A 22,316-nucleotide genomic window follows, 5' to 3' on the forward strand; every position below is an offset into this window, starting at 1 on the left:
ATAACAAATAAGAACATTTAATTTTTTAATGAGAATAGACTTAATAGTAATTTTTTAAAAAAAAATTACCTCTAACCTAACCTTTTTCCCATAGAAAATGAAGATACATACATCCAAGCACGCATACAAACATGTGGATGCTAAGTTCAAATATAGGACTTCTTACAAGAGAGAGGGTCACATAAACTTAACAGTAATTAAATATGATACGTTAGTACTAAATATCTAGTTGGTTATATAAAAAATTATTTTAAAAAGGGAAAATGATGGTTAAGTTACATGGGAATTAATTAATTCAAGTTAAGTCTCAACTAATTTTAGAGTGCTAATAAAGCCTCTTGGTTCTTTAGTCATAATGAGTCTAATATTTTTATAAATTTATAAGTTTAACTCTCAATTTTATAACTTTGTTGTGATATATTTATAATTTATTTTTCAAATTTTAGTAAGGTTGAAGAATAAACAACAGGTAAAAGAAAAATGGACGATCTATTTATTTATTGATAAATAGGCAAAAGGCAAAGAATAAATAAGAGAACTATTAGGCTCTATACTTCTTAACATTAAAGATAAACATTTGTGTTTTTAATTAAAATTTAAAAAATAAGTTACAAATACATCATAATAAAATTGTAAAATTGAAAACCAAACTTATAAATTTTTGCAAATCCTTGTTAAACTTATAATCACTGAAGGACTAAGGTACTTTGTTGATATTCTAAAACTGATTGAAACTTAAAATAAATTAATTGGTTCCCTTGAGACTTAGCTGTTATTTTCCCTTTAAAAAAATCATAAGAATTAATTTTTTTACTTTAAAGCCATTATCCTAGTAAATGTCAAATGTGATATTCTCTCCATTCTATCTTCTTCTTTTTTGGAGCAATACACACACACACTCTCTCTCTCTCTTTATTCTATTCTTCCGTTTTAAATTATAAGATAATTTTGCAAGAATTTTTGTTTTAAAATATGAGATAATTTAAAAAATAAAATTTTATTAATAATAATTTTTCAATATTACTCTTTAAATAGAGAGAAAATTAAAATGATATTGTACGCAATAATTAAGTGTGTAAAGATATTTTTAAAAGTTTATAATTTTATTATGAAAAAAAAAATTTATAAAGTGTTATTATTGCATTTTATTAAGTTGCATAATTTTATTTTAAATTGTCAGAAGTATCACACTTATATTGCATAAAATCACAGTTCGTATTATGTATCAAAAAGTCAGAGTACAATTTTTACTTTGTTTTTGGCCAACACAATTTAAGTCTTTCATTTCTTTACTGACAATTGGACGTGGCTCCTTCATGTCTATTGGACTACCTAATGTACGTTGTCAAATCACACAACATAGCTCCCAGTTTCATTTTTCTTAGCCCTGAAGTTGTTGGTTCCTTTCCTCGTCGATCAAAACCACGAAGAGAAGCAACCAAACTGCCCTTCATGTTACAAACACAATTCTTTCAAATGAAAGACAGACTTAATCAACTTCACCTTTAATACAAAAGAAATAAAATTGAAAAAGCATTAATTATTAAACAGTCTCCCAACTTTAATTACTCCATCTAATCCTATATATTTTATCGAAGTAGTTATTATTACTCCTACCTTGTGTCATTCATTGACTTGTCCTCAACATCTTCAGTTCTTCACATCTTTCATCTTTGTCATCTCAAACTCTTCATACACCAAAAATCTTTCTTCTCCTTCATCTCCTCTTTCCATTAGAACCAAGCAACTAACAGTGTTCAAATGATGGAGAGGACTTGCAAGGGAAAGGGAAGTACCAGCTTGGAAGATATTGTGTTCTCTTGGACTCTTAGCGATGCTCTCAACGAAAATCTTTACAAACACAAGGTTGTTCTGTTCTTTCTTCTCTTTCATTTGCTGTGGAAAATGAAATGTTATCCTCATGAGTGAGTGGCCGTGAAGATATATTTTTTGCTCTCTTCGTTCTGTTAAGTTGAATCCTCATTTGTTTCACGATCTTCTTGTTAAATTAAAGTACAAGCAGCACATGAAACTGAACTTTCATGTTCTTCATGTATGGCTTTCTCTACTTCTCACATCTGATGCTGTGGAAGCTGGTATGGCTGGCTATGCTACTGATTCACTGAATGTCCATGTGGGCGTTGGCTAATTTTTTACTGTCAATGTTGCTATGATTCTTTTTTTTTTTTATTCTTTGGTTTGGTTTTTTTTTTCCTGCGTGCTTTCTCCGTTTCTTTTGGCTGTTTCTGGGATATTTTGTTGCTGCACTTGTTACTTCTAGGAATGAATTTCAGCTTCTGGGCCAAGAAAATATATGGCTTTCATCTCTCATTTGTTTCATGTTCTCAGGTGCCAAAGATCCCATTAACATTTTTGTCAGCAACAGAATACATGAAATCCTTTATTCCTTCACTGATTGAGGAAACACACAGTGATCTGTGTTCCAGCTTGAAGAGCATTTCTCAAGCCCCTTGTGAAATCCTGACATATAAGAGGATGAGTGAGGGCTTGCTCTATCAATTGACATTTGATGAGATTCATGATGGAAGGTATGAACCTGCATTTGGGGATGTTATCGCCCTCACAGATGGGAGGCCAAAAGGCATTGAAGACTTGAACCAACCCGGAAGACTTTATCATATTGCTTATGTTCGATGGTCAAAAGAGGGTCAGATCACAATACTCTTGTCAAAGAGCATAGAGACTGAACCAGATGTGAGGAGCAACAATGCACAAATGCTGTATGCCACCTATCTCATCAACTTGACAACCAACATTCGTATTTGGAAGGCCTTGAACTCACAGCTGCAAGGTGCAAGCTTGGGTGTTATTGGAAAAATTCTTCAATCTGAAAAATTGGTAAGAATCAGATGGTATTTGATATGTGAGAACCCTATTGTTGCAGGTATTTGGATTCATGTGAATATAATATATAGAAAATATATCAGTATACAATAACTGAGACACATACAGCACACAGCATAATATTTTCATATTTCCTACACTCGTAAGATGTAAAAAACTTTTCTACCAGATATAACCAAAATCAAATATTATTTAATTAATATGCTCCATTATGCTACTTGAGGTTCTAATAAGGATGAAATTATGTTCATTATTATAGCTCATTCAAACACCACACGAAGTAACAATGCTGGTTCTCTAGATAGTAATAAAGAAGCCTTATTGAAGCTTTTGGTATGCCTTATTTTACAGATTGGAAAGAGCAGTCACGTTTTCCCTTCAATAGAGCACGCTAACACAGACATTTCTATCATAACAAGCATAATCAAATCTCAAAATCTGAATGAATGCCAGGAAGATGCTGTGTTAAGTAGTGTTGCAATGAAGAAATGTCATCACAATCACACTGTGAAACTTATCTGGGGCCCTCCTGGGACTGGCAAAACTAAGACAGTTGCATCCATGCTCTTTGCACTGCTGAAACTAGAAACCAGAACATTAACATGTGCTCCCACCAATACTGCTGTGTTGGAAGTGGCAGCTCGCTTGCATAGTTTAGTTAAAGATCAACTTTAATTTGACGCCTATGGGCTGGGTGACATAGTTCTTTTTGGGAATAATTCTCGAATGAAAGTTGATGATTATAAGGGCCTTGCTGATATCTTTCTTGATTATCGTGTTGATAAGCTTGAGAAGTGTCTTGATCCACTGACCGGTTGGAAGCGTCACTTGGAATCAATGATTAGTTTGCTTGAGAACCCACACAAGCAGTACCTTTTATCTATGCTTGATGGGAAGTTTGACGAGGTTAATGATCTCATGTCATTAGAAGAATTTACTGAGGAAATTAACGATCTCATATCATTAGAAGAATTTACTGAGGAGGTTAATGATCTCATGTCATTATAAGAATTTACTAAGCTTCATTACAGCATTGTACAGAAGGCATATCTCTCATACAAGCAGCTTGAGGATAAAGATCATCATATGACAATAGAGGAATTTGTCAAGGTGAGATACAGTAACGTTAATAATCAATACCTTCCTTATAACAGTTTATAAAGAGGAGGTTCACATTCATCAGTAAGAATCTCAAGTTCTTCATGCAGACATTATGCTCACAGTTACCAACTTCCCTTGTTCCATTTTTGGTGGCAGAGGACATGTGTAGAGCTCTTGATTTGCTGCGAAACCTGAAAAGTTCTTTGCATCGAAACGAGTTCATAGAAGTTCCCACAAACAATGCAGAGGAAAAAAGAAGTAATGTCATTCAACAAGAACTTCCAAATGAGAAAAGGAAGAGATGGGGTTTATCTACCACCTGCGATGAGATAAGTAAAGGATTTCTCGAGCCCGTCCAGCATTTGCTTATGCCTGCAGAAACACATATGCCAGTAAAAGATGTTACCTTTAGCTTTGGAAGGCTAAGCTTGGAAAGAGATAAGTGCCTTAGGATTCTTAGGTTACTTTCTTGGTCAATTTCTCTTTCACAACTTAAAAACCGTCGTGAAATAATAGACTTTTGCTTGAAGAAGGCATGCCTGATTTTCTGCACAGCATCAGGTTCTTCCAAATTGTTCACTAAAGAAATGACACCAATGCCTTTTGTATTCATTGATGAAGCAGCCCAACTCAAAGAGTGTGAGTCAACCATACCTCTGCAACTTCCAGGTGCAAGACACACTATTCTCATAGGTGATGAGAGGCAACTTCCTGCAATGGTTAAGAGCAAGGTAACAGTTGTCATTATTTTTTGTTAAGGTTATAATGAAATGTTCATTGGTTATTCACATTCAAATTTTTTGTGGATGAGATGCCTGTGCTTATATGAAAAAGTGGTTTGAATTTGATATTTAGCTTAAGCTTTTGAATTGATTAGTTTTTGATATTTGTGTTTTGTGTTGCTGGAGGTCACCAAAGATCGCTTCTAATTAATATGTATATGTATGACTACCAAATTTTAGATTTCTAATGAAGCTGGATTTGGAAGAAGCATGTTTGAGAGGCTGGTATCATTAGGATTCGAGAAGCATCCCCTTAAAGTCTAGTATAGAATGCATCCATCTATAAGCTTGTTCCCCAACAGGGAATTCTATGAAGGGCTACTTGTGGATGGCGAGAATGTCATAGTTTCAAGCTATAGTAAATGTTTCCTTGAAGGAAAAATGTATGGCTCCTATTCTTTCATAAACATAGCCAAAGGCGAAGAGCAATCTGGTCTTGGACACAGCTTGAAGAATATGGCAGAAATTGCTGCTATATTAGAGATTATAAAATGCCTTCATAAAGGTTCCTTTCTTGCTGATGAACTTTTTGTGTTTATGTGTCTCTATGTTTCTTTTATTGTCAACTCTAACAATTGACACTTAGTAATTGGTTTGGCACTATCTAGTTGAGAGAAAGAGTTTGAATATATCATATATGAATAGCCTCTTGTGTTTTTTATGCAACAGAGTTTCTCAAAAACAGAAGGAAAATCAGCATAGGAGTGATATCTCCATATAAATCTCAAGTATATGAAATCCAAGAGAAAGTTAAGCAGTGCAATTTGGTTTCAGATGCTGATTTCTCTGTGAGAGTTCGTTCTGTTGATGGTTTTCAAGGTGGTGAAGAAGATATCATAATGATCTCCGCTGTCAGGTCTAATGAGTCTGGAAATGTAGGGTTCCTTTCTAATAGACAAAGAGCAAACGTGGCTCTAACTCGTGCTAGGTATGTTGTGAACATATTTGGTTCGTCTTTTTTCTGTCAAAAAAAAAAAGCTTAAGTCAATTTGATAATATTTGATAATACTTTAAGATTATATATACCTTCCATTCATTCTTTAGCACAATATAAGACTTTTCAATACATTCTATTATTCCTCCTGTTGTTGCATTTTTTTTTAATCTATCTTTCATTCATTCATTTTTTTTTTCTTTTTGCATGGGCTTGCACTCCTTTTAAGTCTCTAGAATATTCTTTTTTTTTTTCATTTTGTTCTACCCCTATCCATTCTTCTCTCTATTTTTTGTTTGTCCTAGATTGAATGACTCTTAATACTCTATTAAATTTGAGAAGAAAAAAAAAGTAGCAGCTGTTGAAAAGTCTGACTTCCACATTGATTGAATTAAAGGTAAATAATCTTAAAGTAAGTCCTATTAAAATTAGCTTAAGCCAATTTAATATGCATTACTATAAAATTATACATCTTCAATTTTTTTAAATCAATCAATGTGGGACTTTTCAATACATTTTGATAATTTATTGAGACCAACATAGGACATAATAGGCCAAGTCATTTATAAACAAGGTTGTTCACTTGAAAACTTCATCTTGAGTGACAAATTTTTGTTGCCTTGAAAGTTAGCTTCCTCTACATATCCATGCTAATCTAACAATGAAAATCTCTTAACAGAAGCAAAAAAATCAAAGGTGGAAAAGTTTAACTGATCTTGAGTTGAATTTTGCAGGCATTGTCTTTGGATATTGGGGAATGTAGAAACTCTTGAACAAAGTCACTAAATTTGGACAGAGGTAGTAAACAATGCAAAGCAAAGAGATTGCTTTCATGATGCTAATGATGACCAGAACTTGGCTCAAGCCATTAAAGATGCATTGCTTGAGCTTAAACTAGTTGGCAAATGAAAGTCACCATTTTAGTCACTCAGAGTAAGGGACTAGACAGAGAAGTTTGGAACAAGTGCTGTGCAAGTTCTAGGTAATTTTTGTTGGAACCAACAAGTAGATTTAAAGTTTAAGTCATGTCAAGGGCACTATCCTTAAGAGTTATTTCGTCACACTAAGTTGTTCGCACGATAACTTCTCAGGATTAAACAGACTCATCCTACAAATTAAGCAGGGCCACAGAACAACAAAGATTAACAAAATATACTCAAATAACACAATATATAGAGGAGCTTAAGAACTCTAGAGCTTGGCCCCGAGTACATTGCACTCCTGGGGTATATATAGTCACAATCAGAAGGTCCCTTTAATGAACCATCAAACATTGGTTTTAAAATAATTAAAACAAATTAAGCCTCATAACTTGAGTGGTTTTGAACATTAGAAAAGTTTATAAATATTAAATCGTTAATGTCATTAAATCAAATAAAAGATGCTTAAACCCCCCTTCAAAGCTACAACTCCAAGTTGGTAAAAACAAGATTTAAGTAGGGGTTATAGAAATCAATAATTTCATCACATTGATCCTTAACTTTTTGGCTCAGAAATCTCAATACACAAATGATCAATACATTAATTGTTGTTAATATCATTGAAAACTAGACGTTCATCCAATGGTAGTTTGAGATGAAAGGAATGAATGTTATTTTATATGACGATATAACTAAGCAATTCAAGTATTAGCAAACTCAATTAAAGACTATTCTTTTAAAGACATTTTGTTTAGTCACATAGACTCAAACCCAGACCTTGTACCTAAGGATCATAACTCTTTCAACTAAAACCAACACCAACTGGTAGTAGTTAGCAAGGCATTACAATGCAATGTAGTTTGTGGCAATGCTGTTTATATGTTGCCATTTTAATCATTTATCTGCAATTATAATTATGTTACTTTCAAATTTTCAAGTTCTTTGTTATTCTTAAAATGACCATATTTTTTTTGTACCAGCGACCATATAATGTTTGTGTGTGTGTAAATGCACAGCTCTTACTGGAATTAATGTGTTTTATTTGTCACAATTATTTGTTATTCATGTAAGTTTCTATTAAAAAATATAAAGTAGTTTTTAAGATTAAATGCTCAGAAATATGAAATATTTTTAATTTTAACATGTAATTGATAATTTTTTTTCAAAAATATTCTTAATAGATAAACAACCTTGACACTTCACTTTCTAAGTAAAATATCTTATTAAATAAAAATAAACATTAAAAGGAAATATCAATTTAAAAACAATTAATTATTGGGGTGTAATTGTATTAAAAATATCTTATATTTTTAAGGAAAAAAATAAATTTGAAATCACTATCAATAATTTTTTTCAAAATTTTTTAACCAACATTAAGTCTTATATTAAAAAATATGTATAGATTGATTCAGTTTTTCATTAATAAATAACATATCATAAAATTTGATCAAACTCAATTTATATTTTATATCAATAATTAAAAGTGAATAAATGCTTTTTTTATATTTTTATATGAATTCAATAACAATTTCTAGGGGTGTTCACAGGACGGGACGGGACAGGAATGGGACACCCCCGTCCCGTGTCCCGTCCCGAAAAAAAGATCGGGACTAAATTTTGGTCTCGTATCCCTTCCCGTCCCGAAAGTCATCTCGTCCCGTTAAGAGTCGGGACGGGACGGGACGGGAACAAGATCGGGACGTCCCGTCGTCCTGATAAATGCAATAATATCAAAAAAAGATCTCAATAATAACGTTCATTAAAATTTTAAATCATATAATTTATTAAGTTTAAAATCAAAACAACACAAGTACATAAATAACATTAATTTAAAATTAATTATTGAATTATATTAATCACAACTACACATTATAATAACAAATACAAGTGATCTTTATGCTATAAGATTAGCAACAATAGGCAAGTCAAACATAACATCAAATCATTGTTCTTCTATTTTAGTGAAGATATGCTAAGTTAATTACTCTTCTAAAAATAAAGCAAGAAATATGTTATAAATAAAAGTTATTAAATAGATAGGTATAAAAATAAATTATATTAATATAATTAATATATGATAAAGAAAGATATCGTCATGTTTACTCCATGCCACTAAAATTATTAATATAAAAAAACTTTAATTTTAAATAAGAATTGTAAGTATTAAATTATAATTGATATAATTAATATAAATATAAATTATATTAATATAATTAATATATTTAAAATAAAAAAATTATATATATATTCGGGACGGGACGGGACGTCCCGATGGTAATCCCGTGTCCTGTCCAATCCCGAACCCCTTTCCTGTCCCGTCCCATCCCGAACCCTTTTCCTGTCCCGTCCCGTAAAGTCCCGTCCTGATTATTTTTGGATTGGGACAAGATCTGTCTCAATATGATCGAGACGATATCAAATCAATCAAAATGGGCTCAGACTGAACACCCCTCACAATTTGAACCCTATACAACTTACATCTAAGCAATTTAAATTCTAAATTTATTTTTAATATATTTTAATACCTAATAAATTATACTCGTGCTAGCGATTTGACATCTGCGGACCTCCAGTACTCTTAAGTGCGGGCCCCTGCATGACGTTGAAAGCCTCCTCTTCTACTTTTCTGCCTTCTGCTGCGCAGCTTCTCCTACTCAAGTTTTTTAGTTTGTCAATCATGCATGCATGGCCCTGAGCTTCCATGAAGCTCCAATTTATCAGGTCCTTCATTCCCACCAACTGTAAATCTTGCATTCAAAGACACTTGGGTCTAAGCTCCAATTTTCCTATATTTAAATCAAATTTATGGTTCAAATCGTTAGGTTTATAATCTAGGGTATAAATTGTTATTTAACCCTTTTTAAGTTAGGGGCATTATTGTTTAACTAAATATAAATAGTAAAAATGATAATAAAACCTCACAAAGTATATAAATAATAATTTGATCCCTTAAAATGTCATAATTTTATTGAGATCTCTAAGAACTTCTGTTTTAATAAAAATTTAAAGTGAAAAGATCATTTTACTCTTATTAAAATAATAAGTTGCAATCACAACTTTTTCTTAAATAATAACAATTTTTATTCTGTGAATCATACTAGCTGGACAAAAAATTACAACTTGTAAATTTCTGTTATTGAAAAACAAACCTCAATCATAACTTTTATTTAACAAATAATAATTTTTATTTTATGAATCATAAGAGTTGAACAAAAAATTATAATTTGTCAAGTGTACTTTTTATTATTAAAAAATAAATTTTTAAAACAATAAGCTCCAATCATAATTTTTATTTAAAAATAATAATTTTTATTTAAAAAATAACAAGAATTAAATAAAAAATCACAACTTATCAATAAAAATAAAATCATCTTTTCAATCAAAAATTTATTAACACAAAAATCTCTAAAAATTTTAGTGAAATTATAACATTTTAAAAAATTAAATTATCATTTATATAATTTAAAAAAATTATTATTTTTTATATAAATATCTATCTTTTACAAAATACTGAGCATACTTATTTCGTTTAATCTATTATTATTATTATTATTATTATTATTATTATTATTATTATTATTATTATTCGCATTCTCAATCCCAAAATATTCCGTGAAACTCGTCCAAGTTTAAGTCATTTAGCTTTAAAAAAAAAAAATTAAAGAATGTCATGATCAAAGTTGTATAGGGAGGAGCGAAATTAGAGTCATAAAAGAGAAGATCCCTGTACATCCTAAATAAAAGAGTCACTAAAAATATCAACATCAATATCATTGCAACGCGCTTGATATGCAAATTTGTCCTCGCATTGGCTTGTACGAAAAGTATCTCGTTCTTTCAATAAAAAATAAACTAAGAAACAATATAAAAGTGAGGACATCAAAATGCCTCCGTTGGTCTCACCTAATAAAATCATGAAAAAATTACATATAAAAATGTTGATGTTAAATGATATCTAGCTAAAATACCCACGCATCAAATATTTTTACCTCTAATCCTCCATCTAACTATTATAATTGGTAATGGTAAAGAATAAAAATTTAAAATAAATAATACTTTATTGCTAAAATTTTAGACAGACAAACATCTATAAGCAACAAAATGTACCATGCTGCTCCATCAAGAAAAAGTACCATGTTGCTTTTATAAAAAAATGATACGTTTAGTCCATTATTGGCTCCAAAAAAAAAAAAAAGAAAAGGTTTAGTCTATTTGCTGACCCTAGTCTATGCCACTAACCAATGGAAGTTCCACAAATCACAAAGCTTCCACCATAATCCTCAATTCTTAGACTGTAGTTTCTTCCGAACCAACAAGGAAATTAATGAATCAACAGTTCATATTCATTGACTTCAGTCAACATTTTTCTTTGCATCTTTCATCTTTGTCTTCTCAAAGACTCATAGTATAATATACCACACTGTCTTTAACCTCTCTCCGCTGTGCTCTGGTTTTGCATGTACGGAAACAAGTGATGTAATGATGGAGGTGACTTACAAGGGAAGGACGAGCTTGGTAGATATTGTGTTTTCTTGGACTATTGACGAAGTTCTCAACGAAAAACTTTATCAAGACAAGGTTTTTTTTTTTTTTAAATCTGATTATTTTATTGAACATCTCTGCTCTTTCAATGTTGCTTCTATTTTCTTTTCTTCTGCTGTTTTCCATGAGAGGCCATGAAGATCCTTTTCTATTCGTCTCGTTCTTTTCTGTCCACCTATTGATAGAAACAGAAACAAAGAGCAAGTATCTGAAAGCAACAACTTATCCTAGATGGTCATTCCCTTTCTTAATTTAAGATTAAACATGAAGATTAGTTTCAAGTTTAGCACTCTATACGAAGGTTGCATTAAGCTACTGATCTTATGTGTTCTTCTTATCTGCCTCACATTTGTTTCCGGTCTAATGAGGTTTATAGAACCGCTGCAACTTTGTGTCTACTTTGTTGAAAGGAACACTTCAAGTGAAAATAAACTGATCACTTCTCTCAGGTGCCAAAGATCCCATCAACATTTTTGACAGCATCAGGATACATGAAGTCCTTTATTCCTTCACTGATTGAGGAAACACACAGTGATCTGTGTTCAAGCTTGAAGGGAATTTCTCAAGCCCCTGCTTGTAAAATCCTGACATGTAAGAGGATGTGTAAGGGCCTAATCTATCAACTGACATTGAATGGAACCTCTGGTGGACAATATGAACCTGCATTTGGAGATCTCATCGCCCTCACAGATAGTAGGCCAACCAGCATCAAAGACTTGAACAAACCCAGAAGATACTATCATGTTGCTTATGTTCAACGGTCAAAAAGTGATCAGATAACAATACTTTCATCCAAGAACATAGAGATTGAATCAGACATGAGATGCAACAAGGCAGAAAAGCTTCATGCTGTCTGTCTTATAAACTTGACAACCAATATTCGTATTTGGAAGGCCTTGAACTGGCAGTTGGAGGGTGCAAACTTGAATATTATTGGAAAAATTCTGCGATCTAATGATCTGGTAAGTATCAGTTGGCATTTAATATGTGAACACCCTATTTTTGCTAGAATTTGGGCTACTGTTTTAGTATAATATATGTCTTGAACTGTTTTATACAGCAGAAAATGTTTAGATTTTTCAAATTTCTTGAACTCAAGTACGTTGTAAAAATCATTGGCTATAAAACATCCTCTGAATCAAATTTTTGTTGTTAATTAAATACATATGCATTTCCTTGCTACTTAAGATTAGGATTATGTTGTTATTATAGCTCGCTCATAGTAACTTTATTAGTTCCATAGATAGTGATGAAGCAAAGATGTTGAAGTTTTCATTCTGCCTTATTTTACAGTTTGGAAAGAACAGTCACATTTGCTTTTCTGGGGACGACGATAGTAAAGGCATATCAATTACAGAAAACATAATCAGATCTCAGAGACTGAATGAATGCCAGAAAGATGCTGTATTAAGCAGTGTTACAATGAGAAAATGTCTTTACAATCACACTGTGAAACTTATTTGGGGACCCCCCGGGACTGGCAAGACAAAGACAGTTGCATCCATGCTATTTGCACTGCTCAAACTAAAAACCAGAACATTGACATGTGCTCCAACCAATACTGCTGTGTTGGAAGTGTCAGCTCGCCTGCGTAGTTTAGTTGAAGATCAACTTCAGTTTGATACCTATGGGCTTGGTGACATAGTGCTTTTTGGGAATAATTCTCGGATGAAAGTTGATGATTATTGGGGCCTTCCTGATATCTTTCTTGATTACCGTGTTGATAAGCTTGAGCAGTGTCTTGATCCACTGACCGGTTGGAGGCATCACTTGGAATCAATGATCAGTTTGCTCGAGAAACCTCATGAGCAGTATCTTTTGTCTAAGCTTGATGGGAAATGTGAGGAGGTTAATGATCTTATGTCGTTAGAGCAATTTACTAAGCTCAATTACAGTCATGTAGAGCAAGCATTTGTCTCATACAAGCGAGAAGTTCAGGATGAAGTTGATCATATGACATTGGAGCAATTTGTGAAGATGAAATACAGTTGCATTAAAGATCAATACCTTTCTTATAAAGCTGAAGTTAATGATCTTATGTCATTAGAGCGATTTACTAAGCTTAATTACAGTCATGTAGAGCAAGCGTATGTCTCATACAAGCAAGAAGTTCAGGATAAAGTTGATCATATGACATTGGAGCAATTTGTGAAGATGAAATACAGTTACTTTAAAGATCAATACCTTGCTTATAAAGCTGAAGTTCAGTTTATAAAGAGGAGGTTCAGTTTTATTAGTGAGAACCTCAAGTTATGCTTGCAAACATTGTACTCACATTTACCAACTTCCCTTGTTACATTTAAGGTGGCAAAGAACATGTCTAGAGCTCTTGTTCTGCTGCAAAACCTGCAAAGTTCATTGCATCGAAACGAGTTCATAGAAATTCCCACAAACAATTTAGAGGAGAAAGGAAATACTATCATCCAACCAGAAATTCCAACTGAAGGAGGGGAGAAACAAGGTGTCTCCACTTTTCGCAACTATCAAAAAGTTTCTTAAGCCCATCCAGGATAGTCTTATTCATGTGGCAACACATGTTCCAAAAAATGTTACCTTCAGCTTTGGAAGGTTGAGCTTGGAAAGAGATGAGTGCCTTGGGATTCTTAGATCATTTTCTTGGTCAATTTCTCTTCCACAACTTAAAAACCGTCATGAAATAGTAGACTTTTGCTTGAAGAAGGCATGCCTAATTTTCTGCACAGCATCAGGTTCCTCCAAATTGTTCAATGAAGAAATGACACCCGTGCCCTTTGTAGTTATTGATGAAGCAGCTCAACTCAAAGAGTGCGAGTCAACCATACCACTGCAACTTCCAGGTGTAAGACATGCTATTCTTATTGGTGATGAGAGACAACTTCCTGCAATGGTAAAGAGCAAGGTACTAGAGTTTTGTCATGATATCTTGTTAGAGGTTATGGTGAAATTTTTGTGGTTATTCACTTGACAACTTAAGATCTGGAATTCAAGTAGTCTGAATTTGATCCTTGATATCCCATTCTCTTTATTAAAATTTAAGTCCTAGTACAAGGTATGCTAGGTGGGGTTTTGCCCATTCTTCAAACTCAATGAGCTATTATAGGGTAGGGTCTGCTAGATATCATCGTAAAACTATTCATGAATCTCCATTAAATAGCTTCAGCTTTTGAATTGATTAGTTTTTGACATTTGTGTGTTTGTGTGTTGATGGAGGTCATGAAAGATCACTTTCTAATTAATATGTATGTATATGACATTCAAATTTCAGATCTCTGATGAAGCTGGATTTGGAAGAAGCATGTTTGAGAGGCTGGTATCGTTAGGATACGAGAAGCATCCCCTTAAAGTCCAGTTTAGAATGCATCCAGCTATAAGCTTGTTCCCCAACAGGGAATTCTATGAAGGGCTACTTGTGGATGGCATGAATGTCAAAGTTTCAAGCTATAGAAAATGTTTCCTTGAAGGAAGAATGTATGGCTCCTATTCTTTCATAAACATAGCCAAGGGCGAAGAGCAATCTGGTCTTGGACACAGCTTGAAGAACATGGCAGAAATTGCTGCTATATCAGAGATTATAAAATGCCTTCAAAAAGGTTCCTTTCTTGCTAATGAACATTTTGTGTTTGCGTGTGTCTCTAAGTTTACTCTATCTATTGACACTTAGTAATTGGTTAGGCACTATCTACTTAGTAATCTGGTCAGTGTTTTTTCTACAACAGAGTTTCTCAGAAACAGAAGGAAAATCAGCATAGGAGTGATATCTCCATATAAAGCTCAAGTCTATGAAATCCAAGAGAAAGTTAAGCAGTGCAATTTGGTTTCAGATGATGACTTCTCGGTGAGTGTTCGTTCTGTTGATGGCTTTCAAGGCGGTGAAGAAGATATCATAATGATCTCCACTGTCAGGTCTAATAAGTCTGGAAGTGTGGGGTTTCTTTCTAATAGACAAAGAGCTAATGTGGCTCTTACTCGTGCTAGGTATGTTACATGTTAAAGACCCAAATACCACACACACACACACACTCGTGAGATGAGAAATCTTTGATATGGCTTTATAAACATAATAGATCAAGTCATTCATAAATGCTTTGTTATTTAAATGAAAATCTCATCTACTCTAATCTTCCTCTTGTTATGCCTCTATTTTATCTGACATTGAAAATCCCTTGAATGAAGCAAAAAGCCAAGGGTGTAAAAGTCTAACTAATCATGAATTGGAGCTTTTTAGAGAAAATGAAAGTTAGAACCCAAACAAATTAAAAAAATGAATTGCAATTAGTGATTTAAAAATCTCAGTTTGCAACTGAGATTCTCATTTGCAACTATCAAATTTATATTTATAAATTATCTTTCAGTAAGTTTTGTCAGAAACTTAATTGTCATTAAATTAATATTTTGGGATCTCACTTTCATTTTCCCCACTTCCTTTGTTTATCATGTTGATTCCAAGTTTGTAAGTATATAGGCTTGAGTTGATTCAAATCCTTTTTGTTTTTACGGCAGACATTGTCTCTGGATATTGGGGAATGCAGAAACTCTGAAACATAGCAGCTCTGTATGGACAAAGTTAGTGAATGATGCTAAGCAAAGACGGTGCTTCCATAATGCTGATGATGACCAGAACTTGGCTGGTGCCATTAGGAACGCCATACGTGAGCTTGAACTGGTTGATGAATCAAAGTCACCATTTAAGTCGCTCACTATTAGGGACAAGGCTGAGTCAGCTGCTACAAGGCCTAGGTAATTCTCATTGAATCAACTTTTCCCTAAACTCGCAAACATAAATTGCTCAACACATTATCCACACGAACAAATGGATATGGAGATGATGTTATTGCTCGCTTGAAGAACTGACCAGTGTTTTTATAATTGATGATGACCAGAGGTTCTCTTGGTGGCAGCTCGAGGAAACCGAGGTGGTGAAGAAAGGAATTAAGGAAATGATCATATTTGATGGTGCTTGGATTGCGTTGTGAGGTTGGATTGCTTCCGTTTGCTTCCAGGGTACATATAAAGCAAAGCAACATAGGTTTTATGAAATATCTTTTGAAACCTACTTGGCTAATCAGTTTTTAGCTTGTAGAAAGTATTTCTGGAACTTTTTGAAAGCTGAAAGTTGTTTGAATATTATTTTTGCACCAAATCCACATTCTGAAACACATTGTAGAAGTTAAGAAAAGTGGATTTGTTAAATGTAACTTATAGTAGCTTTTGAAAAATACATTTGAGAGTCAGGCATTAATGGAAGAGTTATATATGTACCTAACTTTTAAATTGATTATGCTACCCCTAATTATACTTTTATCCCCAGCGTCTGTCTTTTTTCTTCTGTCTTGTGAATGTCAGGCTCTCTTCTCCTTGATCTCTCTCATAGCTGGAGAGAGTTTTTTATATGGCATATATGCTATGAGCAAACTAAGAATTATATACTATCGAATTTATATATGTTTTGCATAATATATCAAACTTTATATCTTTTATTCTTTCTATTTAACATATCAAATTTTATATTATTTAAAATTTTTTATCACATTTTTCATATATACATTCAAGATCACTTTTTTATTATATAATCCATCAGTTTTCAGTTACCAAACAAATTTTTAAAAAATATATTCAAATATAATAAATTTATTACAATAAATGATTTTTGACCAATAAAATACAAACCGCCACTTGATCTGTTCGGTTACCTTGCGTCAAATGATGAGACCAAAATTGGTTTTGGTCTATCTTTTTCCTGTGACGGTGTACTAAAAGCTCAATTATCAGGCACAAGACTGTTGCTCTAAAATGAAGACCCGTCTCTAATCCTAGAAAACTAATTGATAAATCAGTAATCTCTGGGATGAACTTGAGAACTATACGATAGAACCTACGGGTAAAGTAAGTTAAAGCCATAATCGTTATTTTCATCCACAAAAAAAGAAAAAAAAGAAAAGAAACAATACAACTACATGAATTTAACCTCAATAAGACATTCGCAAACTAGAGTTCTTTCTCCATTAACATCTTCATGTTCAATCTATGCCTTCTTTTTGACATCTAACAGATTTTACACAGTACATGATAGAGCATGTAAACCATGTTCCGTTGCACACAGCCAACCATGTTTTGCGGTGGCTTTGATTTCAAGCCTGCCATGATGAAATCTAACAGATTTTAAAAGTTACAGCGGTTATAATGCCGAGATGAACTTCTGAATTTTCGCTTGAGCTCGTTCCTTCTCTTCTGCTGGCCCATCAAGGTCGCCAATATTGTCATGATATTCCTGAAAATGAGAAAGATTCCATTCCAATAAAGCTTGGAGACTATCATATCTTCTTTAAAAATACTCTATCAGAATTTAACACATTAGTTACCAAGTATTCCCAGTTCCTGGATTCACAATGGACAAGTAATAAACATAAATTAACAGGCTCATATTTTTTTCTAATGACAAAAAGTTTAGGTAAGTTGAGTCTTAAAAAAACTCGTTAGGGCTAGGATATAACTCTAAGCTCAAAAAGTGCTTAATAAATACTTACAGATTGTTTATTACCAAGATCCTCAAATCGATAACAGAAATAGGCTCATAATTTTAGTACAAGTTAAAATGAAGCACAACAATTTTCCTCAAAGGGGAACAAATTTACTGATCTCAAGGCTTAAGTTTTCTTTTTTTTTTTTTTTTTTGGGTTGGGAGTAACTCCCTTTCCAAAATCATGAAATAAGTTGATATCACACATTAGGTGAGGAATTTGGCAAAGACTAACTTGGATTGAATGCTAGAGCATCACCCACGGATGGACCTACTTGGTGCATGGTGGAGGCATTTGACCCCACAAAAATTTTACTTATAATATTATGTTTATGATGATGTTATTATTGCTGCTAATATTCAGTAATATTACTGTTAATGGCCCTATGAACCACAATATAAGTCATTATTAACTAATTTATGCTTTTCAAAAAGTTGGTTAAAATCTTGATTTCTCAAAAATTCCACATCTTTCCAATAGTTCTCTTAAGTGTAATAAATATAACATTTGAGTTATTCAAAACATCCTCATTAATTAGTTGGTAATGTAAGGGTATAATTGAAAAAATATATCCATTACACCTACCCAATGCCCTATATTTTACACCAAGCAAACTTTTAGAAAACGAATATTGTAGATTGGAGGAAGTAGACGAATTATATTGTAGATGGAGGAAGTATATGTATATCTATTGTGCCCACAGCCTATGTTTTATATACTATTTTACACATTCTAAACTGCCATAGATATACAAAGCAAGGATCTAAAACATTATTTCAAGAAGAAAAACAAATTCTTATACCTGAAGTATATCCTTTACATCATTTTTACCCAGCCTGTTCTGTTTGAGTAGGAGTTCAATTCTAGCTCTCATTTGTGGATGTCTGCACAAAAAGCATAAATTTAGAACAAGTCATAAGTAACTCCAAATATCAAGGGTCTCAAAATTAAGGGACGGAATACATTTTATGCCCCAAACTGAGGCCTGTCTACAGCTGTGTCACAGGAACCTTCAAATACATTATATCCCCCCTCTCTTCTTTTAAAAGAAAAAAAAATGTCCTGAAAATATCAACTCTCAGTCTCTTACAATTTAGTGCTTTTTCCCCCCAAACACCCTCTTAAATTTGACGCACCAAAGTAGCAACTAGGTTGTCAAATGCGTTTTTTCATAAAATTAGGTACGCATATATGGATGGAAATACTTACTCAGAGCACCAAAGATGACCAAGAATGACAGCGATTAACTGCAAGATCACATGAAAAAAGTCAACACAAAAAAGTTACAGTAAATTTGATAGCTACATATCTGCAGATTGCGTTATTACACGAGTCATTGGTATAGATACAGATTTTCCGTAAAAAGCAATTCGAACTGAAAAGAAACAAATGCCTTAACATGCATTTTTGTAAACAATAATAAATTATAGATTCTTGAACTACAACGAACAAATTAGAACTTGCCTGCTAATTTCTATATAACCATAAAGGGACATAATTCTGCTTCTTTGGGTAAGAGTAAATTTACTAAGGAACATCACTTTTCAAATTTTCCAAGATAAAGTCCTCAACAAACAATAACGGGTTACAATTTGTTCCCTCGCAAGTATTGGCCCAAACAAAATGCACTGACATTAACTGTGAAGCCAGATGATTAATCATCCTGAAAATTCTAACCTGAAGGGTATAAAGTCCAGATTCTAATTTACGGTTGTATTTCTCATCTTCATCCATCTGCAAAACATAGGAAGGAATATTATATTTTGGGTAAAACTTAATTTGATAGGGCAAGCATGAACCAAGTAACTATGTACACTACCTCAAAGTCATCAAGTTGAAACTGTTCCAATCGTTCCGTTTCTGCTTTAACTCTATCAGAATATCTGAAGAGATACCAAGAGCTCTTATGTTAAGCTTCTTACTATGAAACTTCAAACAAATCATTGAAATTAAATAAGCATAAACTGCACAAAGAGAAGAGGTGAGTTGACCTACCTCATGAACAGTTCCATTAGCCTGTCTATCTTCTCACATTCATTTTCCAAAATTTACTTAATAACCTCTCTCTCCTAGAACCGCTTAAAATTCCACCTGGAAGAATACAAAGGCCATTGAAATTCTTCCCACATAAGTTAATTAAATGATTTTTAAATAGTGGTAAAGATATAAGAACTATACACAATGTTACAAATCAAAGAAAACATAACGATTCTAGAACTTTTATTGGCAAAAGTTACAGGGACAGTTAGTTTTTTGGTGTGGTATCAAAGGCTTCAGCACCAAATGGCTACTATTTCAATCCTTGCCAGTCCCATTTTCTAAATCAAGGCATATTTCAATGTGGGAAACGGACACTTGTGCTCTATCAATGCCTAAAGCCAAAACAGAAAACAAATGGTCGTGAAGTGTGTGCTATAGCTTGATCCTCTCCGAATAGCTGTCTTTAGCAATAGTTGCCTCCTTCACAACTAACTATATTTTTTTTTTAATAGAAGACAAATAACTATATTGCAGTGACAATTAAACAAAAAAAAAATAGATACAGAATTTCCATGTCATGGAATGGAAAACTTTGAGGCATCCAGCATAATTGAAAGAAAATAACTGCTTAAAGATCATAAATTAAAAATCAAGCGTAAAAAATGTATCATGCTTATATAAGTGTGAATAAAATATTTGAGGGGAACAAAATTCTGTTCGATCATGGCCAAAGGTATACACTACAGTACCCAGTCAGATGTAGGAATCTCTGTATATGCAGTGCACAACAAGCAATTTCATCTTCGGTGGACTATAGAATAGAAAAATAATATGAAGACAAGTTCACAAATCACAATGCCATCCACTCACGAAGTTCCAGTCAAAACTTAAATTCAACTTCACTTGCCTGCTTACCAAATAATGAGGCAATCAATGACACAATACGCTCCTCCAATTCCTCTGGTAGCGTTCTTTTCTTATTCTTCTTGCTGATGGGAATCTATGTAGTACAACACACAACTGGTCAGTGTGGATCAATCTGTAAAATCCCTACGATATCTCACATTCAAACTTCACAAGTGAAAATATTTGGAGAGAGGACAACAAATGAAGCTTGAAAAAACTTAATAATTGACCATTATTTTTGGTAGACATAGATTGAGAAGTTGGCTTTTGCACTATTATGAACTTAAAAATGATTGTCCAAACATCATGAGTGCCAATATTCAATGGAAGTCCCATATGTGTAGCGGACAAGAAAAAAGGTATTTCTACGCAAAGATCTTGACTCCAGATAGAATACAAATGCGATTCTTTTATTTTCGTCACTCAAATAGATTTTTATTTTATTGTTACATGAAGATGAAGGCAGACATGGCAAACTTAACACCATCAATTTATTAAAACAGCAAGCTTGCTGTTGTCAGTGATTCCATCATAAAAGCTTATTTCATAGTTACTTACGTGGAGGACAAATATAACAGAGAATATGATTGGCACAATCAAATCATAATGAACTTAAAGACTTTTGTAGCATGTGAATACTTTGTACTAGATATTTTTTGAGTTAATGATAATACAAACAGAAAATTTATAGCATATAACTACCAAAAATAATCTAAGCACACCAAAGTAAGGTTGCATCACTGCCTTACCCATAAAAGCTGCAAAGGCTGTCTTCAGGCCTAAAACATCCACAAACCGTTCACAGGCAGGAGGATACTTGGTCATCGCAAAATCAAGTGCTCTTATAGCGAACCATAAGCCAATTTCTTTTGTTTCATATAATAATTATCATCAATTCGACTCCTTCAGCCTTCACAAATCTTTCCTTGTTCTCTAAGGGCATCAGTAAACAGCACAGACAGTCAAACAGATTCTCCACCATCTCTGCCTCATCCGAACTCTTGGGTCCTTAGACTTGTACATAGCTACAGCCTGAAGCACCACATCTACTCCATTCATCTGCCCTAACTTTTTCTGATTCACGGCGCTGTTCTGCAACAAAATGGCTAATATCTCCGATGCATACTGCTTATTACTATCGAATTCCCTCACTTTAATCTTCCCCAACAACCATTTCAATAACTTGTTTTCTCACAAACCAATTCTGCCACTGCAGGCTTCACCTCAATCAAATTCTCTATCGTTGCTAGCGTATTATAAACTGCATCCATCTCATCTGGGTCAGAATCCGACAACCGATGCAAATTTTGAACCAGCAACTCAAGCACACTGTTTTCAACCAAGGTGTCGACTAAAACCCTCGCGGGTTCGTCGTTTCTTCGAGCACATCTTCATCGGTCAAGTCCTGAAGCAATTGGACAACGTCTATAGCAATGTCAGTATTGTCGTGGGTTCAACAAATCTACAATGGATGGCATGACGTTAAGATTGACAAGGTCAGGGTAACAGCTCGGGAGCTCCTGCGAGGACCTTGAGCTTCTGGAGCTCTTCATGGAGCTCAATCTCGAATCGGCAAATCGATCGGGGTTGGTTCGGGTATTTGAGGCGAGCTTCGATGTTGTCCTTCAGGCGGCGTTCGAAGGAGAGGACGTGTTTCTTGAGGACTTTGATGTCAACCACTTCGACGGAGTTCTGGGATTTCTCAACGGCTTCGAGCAGCGAGAGGTCGATGCCGTTGATGTTGTTGTTTCGTTGAAGCCATTGGAAGAGGCTGTTGCAGGCGGCGGCG

At 33.6% G+C, this 22,316-nt stretch overlaps 4 protein-coding genes across 4 annotated transcripts; 3 read left to right on the forward strand and 1 right to left on the reverse strand.

The window, feature by feature from the left end:
- The first annotated feature begins 1,636 nt into the window (after positions 1-1,636).
- Positions 1,637-3,484, forward strand: LOC129295175 (uncharacterized). Its single transcript, XM_054933651.1, has 3 exons — positions 1,637-1,866; positions 2,350-2,905; positions 3,217-3,484. The coding sequence occupies exons 1-3, from the start codon at positions 1,762-1,764 to the stop codon at positions 3,258-3,260; spliced, it is 705 nt and encodes a 234-aa protein (XP_054789626.1). The 5' UTR covers positions 1,637-1,761; the 3' UTR covers positions 3,261-3,484.
- Positions 3,346-5,012, forward strand: LOC129295178 (uncharacterized). The gene is made up of 5 exons (XM_054933656.1): positions 3,346-3,517; positions 3,569-3,849; positions 3,907-3,975; positions 4,074-4,697; positions 4,929-5,012. Exons 1-5 carry the CDS (start codon positions 3,346-3,348, stop codon positions 5,010-5,012), a joined length of 1,230 nt encoding a protein of 409 aa, XP_054789631.1.
- Positions 3,572-16,058, forward strand: LOC129295176 (probable helicase MAGATAMA 3). The gene is made up of 13 exons (XM_054933652.1): positions 3,572-3,975; positions 4,123-4,697; positions 4,929-5,253; positions 5,418-5,676; positions 6,417-6,664; positions 11,075-11,180; positions 11,594-12,106; positions 12,438-13,506; positions 13,616-14,022; positions 14,389-14,713; positions 14,840-15,098; positions 15,624-15,860; positions 16,004-16,058. Exons 5-13 carry the CDS (start codon positions 6,588-6,590, stop codon positions 16,041-16,043), a joined length of 3,033 nt encoding a protein of 1,010 aa, XP_054789627.1. The 5' UTR covers positions 3,572-3,975; positions 4,123-4,697; positions 4,929-5,253; positions 5,418-5,676; positions 6,417-6,587; the 3' UTR covers positions 16,044-16,058.
- A 1,005-nt stretch (positions 16,059-17,063) lies between these two features.
- LOC129295174 (uncharacterized) lies at positions 17,064-22,312 on the reverse strand (the record flags this gene model as incomplete). Its single annotated transcript, XM_054933650.1, is given in 16 exon segments — positions 17,064-17,391; positions 18,444-18,525; positions 18,851-18,888; positions 19,319-19,375; positions 19,461-19,524; positions 19,637-19,685; positions 19,688-19,732; positions 20,537-20,621; positions 21,272-21,378; positions 21,381-21,405; positions 21,408-21,529; positions 21,532-21,714; positions 21,717-21,905; positions 21,908-21,977; positions 21,979-22,032; positions 22,034-22,312. Coding segments are annotated over 16 exon segments (1,542 nt in total), but the record flags the coding sequence as incomplete, so codon positions are not given.
- Between the last annotated feature and the right edge of the window lie 4 nt (positions 22,313-22,316).

The sequence above is a fragment of the Prosopis cineraria genome, unplaced genomic scaffold (genome assembly GCF_029017545.1).
Source record: "Prosopis cineraria cultivar Desert tree isolate PC_DT_omini unplaced genomic scaffold, ASM2901754v1 PC64, whole genome shotgun sequence".
NCBI classification, from domain to species: domain Eukaryota; kingdom Viridiplantae; phylum Streptophyta; class Magnoliopsida; order Fabales; family Fabaceae; genus Prosopis; species Prosopis cineraria.